This window comes from Canis aureus, chromosome X, assembly GCF_053574225.1.
Source record: "Canis aureus isolate CA01 chromosome X, VMU_Caureus_v.1.0, whole genome shotgun sequence".
Taxonomy (NCBI): domain Eukaryota; kingdom Metazoa; phylum Chordata; class Mammalia; order Carnivora; family Canidae; genus Canis; species Canis aureus.
Window position 1 is genome coordinate 109,607,456 of NC_135649.1, and position 13,837 is coordinate 109,621,292.

Below are 13,837 nucleotides of genomic sequence, written 5' to 3' on the forward strand. Positions count from 1 at the left end.
CTCCTTAGGATTCTCTCTCTCCTTCCCCTCTGCCTCCCCTCCCCAAGAAATAAATTAATTAATTAATAAGTTAATTATTAAAACCTTAACAATAAAAATAAAATGTCGATGGCCACCAAATACATCTATAGATTTAAAATAATCCCTCTCAAAATCCTAGCTGGCATTTTTGTAGGAGTTGACAAACTGATTCTAAAATTCATATGGAAATGCCAGGGTGCCAGAATAACTGAAACAGTCTTAAAAAATAGGAACAAAGTTTGACTCATATTTCCTAGTTTCAAAACTTACTACAAAGCTATAGTAATCAGGACGCTGTGTTACTTGCATTAGGATAGACTTATAGATCAGTGGAATACAATTTAAAGTCCAGAAATAACCTATACTTTTATGGGCAATTGACTTTTGACAAATGTGCCAAGACAATTAAATGGGAGAACAGTCTTTCTAACTGATGATGATGGGAAACTGGATAGCCACATGTAAAAGTATAAAGTTAGAGCCCTACCTCACACAATACACAAAAATTAACTCAAAGTGGATAGGATATTCAAATGTAAGTGCTTAATCTATAAAATTCTTAGAAGATAATATAGGAATAAATCCTCATATCTTTGGGTTGGGTAATGGCTTCTTAGATACAACACCAAGAGCACAACCAAAAGAGAGAGAGAGAGAGAGAGAGAGAGAGAGAGAGAGACAGATTGGATTTCATCAAAATTAAAAACTTTTGTGCTGAAAATAATACCATCAAGAAAGGGAAAAGATACCCCATAGAATGAGATACTATCTGTAAATCATTTATCTTTTTTTTGTAAATCGTTTATCTAATAAATGATGTATATATAGAATATATAAAGAATTCTAACACAACCATAATTAAAAGAGTAATAACTCAATTAAAAATTGAAAAGGGGGGATCCCTGGGTGGCTCAGTGGTTTAGTGCCTGCCTTCAGCCCAGGGCATGATCCTGGAGTCCCGGGTTTGAGTCCCACATCGGGCTCCCTGCATGGAGCCTCCTTCTCCTCTGCTTGTATCTCTGCTTCTCTCTCTCTATGTCTCTCATGAACAAATAAAATCTTTAAAAAAAATTGAAAAGGGATCTGATATAAATATTTCTCCAAGAAGATATGCAAATGTCTAATATATACAAAGGTCCTCAACATCAATGGTCATTAGAAAAATGAAAATCAAAACCACATTGAGTGTCCCACATTCACTAAGATGGCTACAATAAAAAAGATTATAATAAGGGTTGGCAAGGATGTGGAAAATTAGAATCCTCATACACTGCTGGTGGGAATGTAAAATCATGCAGATCCTTGGGAAAAAAGCTTGCAAGTTATTCAAAATGTTAAATATAGAGTTACCATACAATCTAATAATTCCACTTTCAGGTTATATACCCAAGAGAAATGAAAACATGTATGCAGAAAAATCTACCTACCAATGTTCAAAACATTAATAATTATAATAGCCAAAAAGTGAAAATAACCCAAATTTCCATTGATGATCTGATGAATGGTCAAAGAAAATATGAACTATTCAAGCCAAAAGAATCTTGAAAAAGAAAAACAAAACTGAAGTTATCACAATTCCAGACTTCAAGTTACCTTACAAAGTTGTAGTGATCCAAACAATATGTCACTGGCACAAAAATAGACACAGATCAATAGAACAGAATAGAAAACCCAGAAATAAATCAACAATTATATGGTTAATTAATCTTTGACAAAGCAGGAAAGAATATGCAATGGGAAAAAGTCTCTTCAACTAATGGTGTTGAGAAAACTAGACAGCTACAGGCAAAGAATGAAACCACTTTATTACATCATACATAAAAATAAACTCAAAATGGAATAAAAACCTAAATATAAGACCTGAAACCATAAAAATCCTAGAAAAGAGCATGGGCAGTAACCTCTCTGGCATTGGCCATAGCAACTTTTTCTAGATAGGTCTTCTAAGGCAAGGGAAACAAAAGCAAAACTATTGGGACTATATCAAAATAAAATGCTTCTCCACAGTGAAGGAAACAATCAACACTACTAAAAAGCAGCCTGTGGAATAGAAGAAGATATTGCAAATGACCTATCTGACAAAAGGTTAGTATCCAAAGTATATAAAGGACTTATTGGGACGCCTGGGTGGCTCCGTGGTTTGGTGCCTGCCTTCAGCCCAGGGCATGATCCTGGAGTCCCGGGATCGAGTCCCACGTCGGGTTCCCTACATGGAGCCTGCTTCTGCCTATGCCTGTGTCTCTGCCCCGCCCCCCCACTCTGTGTCTCTCATGAATAAATAAATAAAATCTTAAAAAAAAAGAACTTATCAAACTAAACACTCAGAAAACAAATAATCCAATTTAAAAATGGGCAGAAGACAAGAACAGACATTTCTCCAAAGAAGACATCCAGATGATGTTCAACATCACTCATCATCAGGGAAATGCAAATCAAAACCACAATGAGATATCAGCTCACACCTATCAGAATGGCTAAAATCAACAACACAAGAAACAATAAGCGTTGGCAAAGATGCGGAGAAAAAGGAACCCTCGTGCACCATTGGTGGGAGTGCAAACTGGTGCAGCCACTGTGGAAAACAGTATGGAGGTTCCTCAAAAAGTTAAAAATAGAAATACCTTATAATTCACCCATCACACTACCAGGTACCTATCCAAAGAATACAAGAACACTAATTCCAAGGTATACAAGCACCCCTAGTTTATAGCAGCATTATTTACAATGGCCAAGATACAGGAGCAACACAAGTGTCCACCGACTAGTGAATGGATAAAGAATAGTGGTATATATACACAATGCACAATTACCCAGTCCTAAAAAAGAATGAAATCTTGCCATTTGCAGTGACATGGATAGAACTAGAGAGCACAATGCTAAGTGAGGTAAGTCAGTCATAGAAAGACAAATACTCTATGATTTCACTCCTATGTGAAATTTAAGGAACAAAACAAATGAGCAAAGGAAAGAGGGAAAGGCAAACCAAGAAATAGACCCTTAACTACAGAGAACAAACTGATGGTTGCCAGAGGGGAGGGATAGGGGGGGATGGATTAAATAGGTGATGGCGTTTAAGGAATGTACTTGCCATGAGCACAGGATTGATGTTTGGAATTGTTCAATCACTATATTGTATGCTAGGAGGAGGTGACTGGTGAGTGACTGCCAATGGGTTCAAGTTGTCTTTTAGGATGGCAAAAACGTTTAAAAACTAGATTATGATGATGGTTGCACAACTCTGTAAATATATTATTGGTGAATTGTGTATTTTAAATTGGGTCAACTTTGGGGTACCTGGGTGGCTCGGTGGTTGAGCCTCTGCTTTAGGCACAGGTGTGATTCTGGGGTCCTGGAGTCCCACATCAGGCTCCCCTTAGGGAGCCTGCTTCTCCCTCTGCCTATGTCTCTGCCTTTCTCTGTGTCTCTCATGAATAAATAAAATCTTTAAAAAAGAAACAAACAATAAACACATTAATTTTATAGTGAAAACTTCTCAAGAACATCATGTTAAATGGAGAAAAGGAAGATAAGCTATGGATGCCATCACATGAAGAGACACTCAACTCTTGTCACATATACTTCTAGGTAAAGAGACCAAGAGACAAGAGCACACAGGGCTGTTTGGGGGACAGGGAAGGCTGGGTGGATGTGGGGACCTTCGTTTCTTTACATTCAGTTAGAGGCTGCCCGTGGACACTGATGGCTTTACCCATTTAAAGAACATATGAATTGAAAATTACTCCTCTTGGATTCAAATATGAATGCATTCACCCCTTGGTGTCTGAAACTAACCCTACTGTGTTTATACCCATGAGTAACCAGTAAGTAGTTATCTTCCCTCTTGTGGCCACTCTTAATCACTCTGGACTGGCTCTACTTGGCCACCAGTACCAGCGCTCAGAATTCTTAGAGCATACACACCTTTGGTAAAGAGGCCTCAAGCACGTTGCCTTAGTTACTTGGTACTGGAAAAATCGAAGGTTCATACCACTGCACAGTTTGATGTAAGCTCCTCGATTGCTGCCTTCTTCATAATAATTAGAAGCAGAAAATACAGTGACAACCTGATTAAAGAAAAAGAGGGCCAGGGTCACGTAGTTCTCAAAAGGTCCTTCAATAAAGGCAGAGATAGCTCAATTCCTAAAAAAGCAAAAATCAAAGAAGGTCCCAAATCCATACAAATTATCCAAGTCTGACAGGATTTTCTGTGATTCCATTGGAGAGCAGCAAGGCTTTTAAGTCCGTGTCCCTGGGAATGCTCACTTGTACCCACTCATCCCCGCGGTGGAAAGCCTTGCAATCCTGTGTACAATTTCAGTTCCGTATCTCCGAATTCTACTTAATGCTTGGTTTTGCAAATTCTAATTTTCCAAGCGAGTAAAGCTTTTGTTTTCTTTCCTTGTGATATCTGAGTGTTCAAAATAAAACTTGTCTAGTATGCCTTTTTCTTTTGCTTAAAGCTGATTGGTGTAGAGGGCTTGGGGCCCTGAACAAAACCTGTCCTTTAAGGGGACAGAAAAAGGTGGCCAGAATACAGAGTGGCCCAGGACCACTCTGCTGGGAAGGAACCAGCCTTGAGGCCATGGTGAAAGATGGCAGGGTAACACTTGTTGACAGGCAACCTGGCTTGGGCCCAGCTCTGCCCTCATCAGCCTGCTGCTTCAGACAAGCTATTTTCTCTGTTTTCTTAGTACAAAGAAACCTTAAATAATACTTGCCTTCACTATCTCACAGCATTAGCATGAGCTGAAAATGAACTAATGGAGTTAAGAAAAGCGAAAGTCTTGAAATAGAAAGAGATGCCACAAATTTGGTATTCTGTTTTATTTATTGCTCTTCTCTGGTAGAAAAGGGACATCCCAAGACAACTTGGAACAAGAAACCCATTCCTCCGCCCTCTTCCAGCCTTATCAGACACCACTGAAGGAGCACAACACACTCCATTCTAGTGGCTGCAGCTGAACTGACCATGGCAGGGACTCGCTAGAGCTCACCCACTCGTGAGTGGAAGGGAGGTGTGTTGTGTGGCTCTGCCCTGTACAGGAAAAGCACAAAAGGTCAAAGCGAACTGGATTCGCCGCTGCCTTTGAAGTGCTCTGTGAGGGCAAGTACATTCCTAACCACACTGTGCTGGAGAGTTGCCTTTCGATTCATACAGAAGGAAGCCTGTCTGTGGGTGTACTTAGAGCAACATGTCAGAATTTCTATCTCTGGGATTAGGGAAGATCAGGGAAACAAGCCAAACATCTCTTAGGGTGAGGTACAGGGAGGCCCCTTCAAACAACCTGCCTGAACTCTGTCTACCAAAGACCGCCTTCTGTTTTGGTCCTGGGGAAGACACCTTCCCATGGACCTTGGGTCAGACACAACCTGTGAAGAAAGACTGCTTGGGGCCAGGATGTGTGTGATGATGTCACCAACAATGTTAGCTTACCTTCCCATCATGGCAGATTTCATACCCTTCAGGCTTACATTCATGAGACCTAATGAGCATCTTCAACTGGTATTTATTAAGAACCTTGGAGGTAATATCAGGTCCAAAGTAGCAGCCCCCTCCTCGACTTGTGTTTGGGTAACAGCCTCTTTTGCCTCTGGGATCACTCCATAGAATATCGATAACCTTTGAATAACAGACCAGATTAGGCCACTATTTACAAGTGAGAGTCTGTCTTTCTAGATTCCAACTTATTTGCCAGAAATATTAACCCAAGTTATCCCAGAGTCTATTTCTCGTTCCTCCTTCAAACTTGTTTCAGACTCATCTCCTCCATGAATTTTTTCCACAATAATTGTCATGCCCACAGCCACCGCAGTCCCTCTCTGCCTCATCCTCAATAACCAGTATAGCGGTACTTTGTAATCATGAAGAATAAGCCCTTGCCTTTGTCTATCTTTAAAAATCTCGTCATGATCGGTTCACAATTGCTGAATCTGCCAAGGTGTTTTCTCTTAAAAGAACTTCTTTGTCATGTTCTAAGGAGAAAGCAACTCCCCACAAGGGACACACATTAGAAGTTCGTAATATGTTCAAAGAGATAAGGTAGGTCTCCCAGCTGTGGCTTTGGCCCTGGTTTTTGTCCTCTTGGAGCAGATGGCATGAGGAAGACTTTTCCCACCACAAATATAGACAAGCGTTCGTCCAAGAATATTTCCTAAGTCATTTCCTTCCCTTTTTGTCCCATTGATAAGAACATTCTCAGCTTCAGCAATACATTTAGCCACTGACTGGTTTCCAAAATGTGTCCTCCTATATCCATAAGTATTTTGGATTTAGGGGCTGAAAGAGGTAAATGCAGGCTACATGATGCCCAAGACTGAAGATTCAAGTTTCTAAGAATATTTTTCATCACTCTGATCCACATATCATGTTTCTTTATTTAAACTCCTATAGGAGTTTAAGCAGTAGTGAGAAAAACTAGCTTTGTCACTAAAGCTGTGCAGCCTCAAGAAAACCTGGGTCTCAGTTTCCAGATCTTTAAAATCAGGGGTTTGGGCCAGATGACTTGTAAAATATCTCAAAATTCTAACAGACTATGATTTTCACAGTCTGTATTTTCCATGTTTTTGTTCTGCAGGCTTGAAGGATCATACATTTTAAGTTCTGCAGTTATTCAAGCAGGTCCAAGTCGGGACTTAACAAGAGGACCAGAAATGGTTGTCCCAGTAAACTGGACAATGCACTCATTTATAGGTTTGGTATTGAAGGGGAGTTAGAAATAAGTGAGGAAGAAGACAGCGAGGTGGAGAGAAGAACAGAACTGGTAGGAGAACTCTGGAATGTTTAGCACCTGGTCCGAACTTATGGCAACACTCCATCAGGCACAAACCAGACACCTGGAGAGTTTTTGATGCTTGATTGCAGTGAGAGTGAAAACCACCCAAAGAAGATTCAGACCAGGGTTTCCTTTCTCCCCCACTGAATTCCAACATAGGCACAATCCTACCCTACAAACAAATACAATGAAGCTCATTTATCTTGTTGGTGTTTATGACAAAACCAACATTTGCATTGTCATATCTGGCTTTTACACTATGAATTCATGTTTGAGCATCTTGATTTGACCTTCAGTATAATGAAGGCAGAAACACAAGGAATTGTGTTTTATAAGGAGGGGATTAAGTTTTAAATTCTCACATGAGATGCAAGTCATTTATAGCCAAAATTACCCTTAATGCACACTATACGTGATTTTGTATATACAATCCTATACAATAATATGGATGTGTTAATATTTTATATATGTGATAATATATAATGGGATAAACAACTTCTATGGAAATAAATTTTTACATACTTTTCTTTTTACCATATACATATAGTTGAAACTTATATAAATTAAATGTATATATAATGGACTCTTGGACTAGAATAAGCACTGACCAAGGAGTTAGTTCAAGTGTCACCTGTGTCATGTTGGGCAAATCATTTAACCTATTTGCGCTTAAGTTGGCTCATCAATGAAATAAGAAAGATATATCTAACATTCATTTTTCTTTGATTCAAAGTCAAAGGGGGTATGAGTCTTATAGAAATGAATGTCTTCAGAATTATCCATTCCATGAATCTGCATTTCTTCTTTCTGTCTAGAATTCAGTCACTTGACTAGGTTTACCCAGACTGTGGTTATAATATAGATTCATTGTTGAAACAGATTCCTCAGCAAAGACAGTCTCTTTCCTTCCAACAACGTCCTCTCCTCTGAAAAGCAAGGGCCTTGTGAGTGGTAAGTGCATGAAAGAATAGTTATTTATAACATTCCTTCCTGAAAATGTTCTAATCAAAAATTGGAAAAGTTTTACTGAATGACAGTTTTTACATGACCTGGTGAACAAAAATCTATTTGTGTCTCAGCGTTTAAACCTTCCAAATCCAAAATAAATCCAGCAGAAGTGCCCTGTGCTTGTCTGCAGCTCTAAATAATCCAGTTCCCAAAAGTATGCTTTGTGGGAGAGTTAATAGCTCTGAAAGGTGTATCTAAATGCTTCTCTTTTAAGACACTAATCCTATAGATTCACTATTCCTTTGTATTTTCCCTTAGTCATGTGTCTTCCTTCCAGCTTTTGAACAAGTTGTTTTAAAAGCTGTGCTTAACCCAAACCTTCCAGTAATACCTAAATTGCTTTAGAGGCCTACTCCTTGTTTGCCCATTGCCTCACTGGATGAGGAGAAACTAGAGCAGTTCATTTCCTTCTTGAGACCCCCTATCACTCTGAAGCCATCTTTCCCTTCAGAAAAGGAGCATGGACATTAAAGTCATACCAGGCATCACATCCTGCTCTATCACTCAGTGACTAGCCAAGTGACTACAAACAAGCCATTGCCCTCTTGGGAGCCTGCACAATGAGGCTGACTACCCTATTTAAAATTACAATTCTGTCCTCTACCTCCAGTTCTCCTGATACTCATAACCTTGTTCTAGTTTTAATTTTTTTCCATAGAACTCTCCACTTAACATATTATATAATTTACTTGCTTATTGTTATACTATTTAACTCCTCCCTCTAGAATGTAAGCTTCATGAGGTAATAGATCTTTAGTCACTGGCATTCTCAAAAGTCTAGAATAGTGACTGACACATAGCAGATGTTCAATAAATACTTGTTAAATGAATGAATTAAGAGAAGGGAGTCACTCGGGAAATAAATTATTCAAATTATTTTTTTTAATTTATTTTTTATTGGTGTTCAATTTACTAACATACAGAATAACCCCCAGTGCCCGTCACCCATTCACTCCCACCCCCCGCCCTCCTCCCCTTCTACCACCCCTAGTTCGTTTCCCAGAGTTAGCAGTCTTTACGTTCTGTCTCCCTTTCTGATATTTCCCACACATTTCTTCCCCCTTCCCTTATATTCCCTTTCACTATTATTTATATTCCCCAAATGAATGAGAACATATAATGTTTGTCCTTCTCCGACTGGCTTACTTCACTCAGCATAATACCCTCCAGTTCCATCCACGTTGAAGCAAATGGTGGGTATTTGTCATTTCTAATAGCTGAGTAATATTCCATTGTATACATAAACCACATCTTTATCCATTCGAGCTGAACATCAAATTATTTTTTAAACCTCTCTGGTTTTCCTGTTGCAAGTCTGTCCTAAAAGAAGGGTATATCACCCTTGTCTCTATACAGTGACTTAGCTATGAGTACATATATCCCCCACATCCCAGTGATAAAATAAAACTTAAATTATAGCACTCGGCCAAGAATGATGCACTTCTGTGAGTATGGGACAAATAAAGAGCCTATGACCTTTATTATAACATAGCTCATAGATATTGAGAAATAAAGTATGAAATCTGGTTTTATCTGGAAATTTCAACTCTAGCTAACTAAAGTATGCATACCCACTTAGTACCAGCAACTGAGAGAAGAAAATTAAGGATACAACTGAAATTACTAAAATATTGGGAATGAGATTCTGGTCCATTTTACCTGTGTCAGCTCCAGTCATGTGCACAGAGTCTGCAAGATGCCTCATCTCTATTGTTGGGTGGTGAGAAGTTCTAGTACAGAATAATGACTGCCAGTCTCCTCCTCCCACTTCTTAAGGCTCCATCTCTCTAGAATTCTAACTTATCTAGGCTTCCAGTGGCCAGAATTTTCTTTTTGTGCAACTCCGATCTCTTTGGCATCATCCTTTTTATTCACCATAACCCTAGCAGTGCTTGTTCTAACCTTTGGTCTTCGGAGTTTGGATGTCAGAATTTAAGGAGGCATCCTTTCCTACTTGCTATAGGTTGTCTCTTGTACCTTCTTAATTTTTAAATACTTTAGATGCACAAGCCATTGATGAATTCTATTTCTCTCTTACTACCCCTTCTCCTTCCCTCTCTATCCACCCCCCCCCCACCTCTCTCTGTCTTTCTCCTCATTGATTAGAGGATATTTTACAACAGAAATCACATTTTAGTCAACATTTTCAGCAGCCAAGGTATGAGTACAGAGTCAAGAAATCACCAAGAGGCTTCTTGGAAGTAAGCAATTAGAAGAAAGCTGATGGTTCTATGATACTATTAGCTCAAGTAGACTGGATGAAAGTTTCACAGACAAAATCAGGGGAAAGAGGCAGATGAGCAGAGCCCTCTAGGGCCAGAATAAGCCTCAAAGATTGTCATACCCTGCCCCTGCAGAAGAGACTGACTTTAGACTTTAATGGGATCAGATAGGGGAGCTATTTGTGAGCCCTAGGGCATTGTTAAGAACAATAGCACAATCAGCTAGCAATTGAAGGCTAACAACAGTATATTACTTAAAATGCCCAGCTTTCAACAAAAATGTTACAAGACATGCAAAGAAAAAAATACACAGGAAAAACAAGCAGGCAATAAAAATTGCCTTTGAGGGGATTAGATGTTGACTTAGCAAAGATTTCAAAGCAACTATTATAAATATATTCAAAGACAGAGATATATGTGTGTGTATGTGTGTGTGTAAATATATATATACACATATGTATGTATATATAAAACATTCCATTCAGCTGGAATGGAATACATTTTCTTCTTAAGAGAACATGGAGCATTCTCTAAGATAGACCATACACTGCCCATTTAAAAAAGCCTCACTATGTTTTAAAAGGATTTAAATCATATAAAGTGTGTTCTCCAACCAAAATTGAATTTAAGCAGAAATCAATGCAAGAAAGAAATATGAGAAATTCACAAATATGCAGAAATTAAATAACATGCTGCTAAATAATATATGGGTTGAAGAAGAAACCACAAGGCAAATTAGAAAATACTTTGAGATGAATGGAAATGAAAGCACAACAGCAAAACTTACAGGATGAGCTATAGTAGTAGTTACAGGGAAATGTATAGCCTCCTTATAAAAGGCAAGAGATCTCAAATCAATGACATTACCTTTCACCTTAGGAAACTAGAAAAAGAAGAGCAAACTAAATCTAAAACAAGCAGAAAGAAGGAAATAATAAAAATTTGAGCAGAAGTAAATGAAGGAGAGAACAGAAAATAATAAAGGAAGTCAATAAAACCAAAAATCGGTTCTTTGAAAAGATCAATAAAATTGACAAACCTTAGTGAGACTAAGAAAAAAAGAGACTCAAATTACTAAAATTAGGAATGAAAGATTAGACTGCACTACTGACTTTTTATATATTTAAATATATATATATATATATACATATACACACAATATATATACATATTATATATATATGGCAACTGTAGGTAAACAAATTAGATAAATTAGATGAAATGAACAAATTCCAAGGAAGAGAAACTATCAGGACTACCGAGATACAAACTACTCAAGAAGAAATAAAAAATCTAAATAAAACTATAGCAAGAAAAAAGATTGAATTAGTGATTTTTAAAATTCCTACAAAGAAAAGCCCAGACTCAGATCATTTCACTGATGAATTCTATCAAACATACGAATAAAAATTATTAATCCTCACAAACTCCTCCAAAAAACAGAAGAGGATCACGCCCCGAGCGGAAGGCAGGCACCTAACCGTTTAGCCACCCAGGGATCCCCTGTTCTGTATTTGTGTGTGTGTGTGTGTGTGTGTGTGTGTGTGTGTGTGTGATATCTTTGGTATTAGCATAAGACTGGCTTCATAGGACCAGTTGGGAAGCATTAGCTCAGCTGGGAGCCTACTTTTCCCTCTTCCACTCCCCCTACTTGTGCTCTCTCTCTTTCTGACAAATAAATAAATAAAATCTTTTTAAAAAGTCTAGAAATAAACGTTCATATTTATAGTCAGTTGATTTTTGATAAAAGTGCCAAGAAAATTCAATGAGAATAGTCTTTTAAACAAATGATATTGGGATAACTGGATATCCACATGTAAAAGAATAAAGCTAGACCCCTACCTCCCACCATACACAAAAATTAACTCAAAATGGATTACCCAAATATAACTGCTTAATCTATAAAATTCTTAGAAGAAAATATAGGAATAAATCCTCATGACTTTGCGTTAGGCAATGACTTTTTTTTTTTTTAAGATTTTATTCACGTATTCATGAGAGACACACAGAAAGAGGCAGAGACAGAGGGAGGAGCAGGCTCCTCACAGGGAGCCCCAATGTGGGGACTCTATCCCCGGACCTGGGATCAGGCCCTGAGCCAAAGGCAGATGCTCAACCGCTGAGCCACCCAGGCATCCCTAGGCAATGACTTTTAGACACAACACCAAAAGCACAAGCAGAAAAGAAAAAAAATAGATATTAGATTTCATCAAAATTAAAAACTTTTGTGCTGCAAATAATACCATCAAAAGAGGGAAAAGATAGCCCACAGAATATGAAACAATGTATCTGCAAATAATATATCTGATAAGGAATTTATATATAGAATATATGAAGAACTCTTACAATGCAATAATAAAAAGATAATCAACTCAGTTTTTAAAATGAGCAAAGGATCTGAATAGATATTTCTCCAAAGACATACAGATGGCCAATTAGCACATGAAAAGATGCTCAACATCATTAATCATTAGAGAAATGCCAAAACCACAACAAATCAAAACCATAATGAGATTCCACCTCACACCCACCAGGATAGCCATAATCAAAAGGAGAGACAATTTCTTAGTGAGGATGTGAAGAAACTGTAACCTTCATACATTGGTAATAGAAATGTAAAATGTGTAGCCACTTGGGAAAACAGTTTGGAAGTTTCTCAAAATGTTCAGCTTAGAATATCTTACAACCAAGCAATTCCACTCCTAGGTATATACCAAAGAGAAATGAGAACATATGTCCACAGAAAAACTTGTATGTGAATGTTTATGGCAACATCATTCATAATAGCAAAGAAGCAGAAACAACTCAAATGTCTACCCACTGATAAATGAATAAACAAAATGTGGTATACCCAAACAATAGAATATTATTTAACAATAAAAAGAAACAAAGTTCTGATACATCCCACGACATGGATGAACCTCAAAACATTGGGCTGAGGAAAAGAAGCCAGATACAAAAGATCACATACGGTATGGGTCCATTTCTTTTCTTTCTTTTTTTTAAAAAAGATTTTATTTATTTATTCATGAGAGACACAGAGAGAGAAAGAGAGAGAGAGAGAGAGAGAGGCAGAGACACAGGCAGAGGGAGAAGCAGGCTCCATGCAGGGAGCCCGATGTGGGACTCGATCCTGGGACTCCAGGATCACACCCTGGCTGAAGGCAGCGCTAAACCACTGACCCACCCGGGCTGCCCGGAATGGGTCCATTTCCATAACATGTCTAGAATAGGGAAATCTGTAAAGACCAAAGGTAGTTTAGTGGTTGCCTAAGTCTGGGGAAGCGGGTGGTTGGGGAGGGAATGGGGAGTGATACAACACTGTGAATATACCAAAACCATTGAATTATATGCTTTAAATGAAGGATTACATCTCAGTGGAGCTCTTAAAAGTATAGTGATGAATTCAGAAAGAAGAGTATGATCTGCTTAAAAAAGCAAGTCACTTTTTATGTATATAAGGGACAATATCATCTATGCTGCATGTTCATTGCCACTTTGGTGAACACTCTGATTACCTACCTGCTCCCATTCATGCTTTGTTAACTGTTCAGAAAGGGATCCATTTGTTTTGACTTCCCGAGGTATAATAGTTGTATTTATCTTATTTTTCTTCAAGTCATTATTGTGGTCTTCATTTAAGGGAATTGGTGACATCAGCACAGATTTCATCTATAAAACAAATTCACACTGTAGCCAAACTCTTATGTTTCATGCGCTGCATGCAGAAACTTCCCTGCCAGTTGCCACTCTGTCCATGTAGCCATGCCTCAACCTGATGAAGAACACGTGTTTTTCAAGGCCACTTGGGAT

At 38.2% G+C, this 13,837-nt stretch overlaps 1 protein-coding gene across 4 annotated transcripts in view; it reads right to left on the reverse strand.

Moving 5' to 3' along the window:
- Window positions 1-13,837, reverse strand: part of PPEF1 (protein phosphatase with EF-hand domain 1) — a 123,508-nt gene that overhangs the window by 17,262 nt on the left and 92,409 nt on the right. For 3 of the 4 annotated variants that reach the window (XM_077890265.1, XM_077890264.1, XM_077890263.1), the window contains 3 exons: window positions 13,547-13,696; window positions 5,456-5,641; window positions 3,943-4,085 (listed from right to left, as the gene is read on the reverse strand). In XM_077890265.1, the coding sequence (XP_077746391.1) occupies window positions 3,943-4,085; window positions 5,456-5,641; window positions 13,547-13,696 (479 nt within the window). The remainder of the gene's footprint in view (window positions 1-3,942; window positions 4,086-5,455; window positions 5,642-13,546; window positions 13,697-13,837) is intronic. The other variant, XM_077890266.1, reaches the window with a different exon arrangement.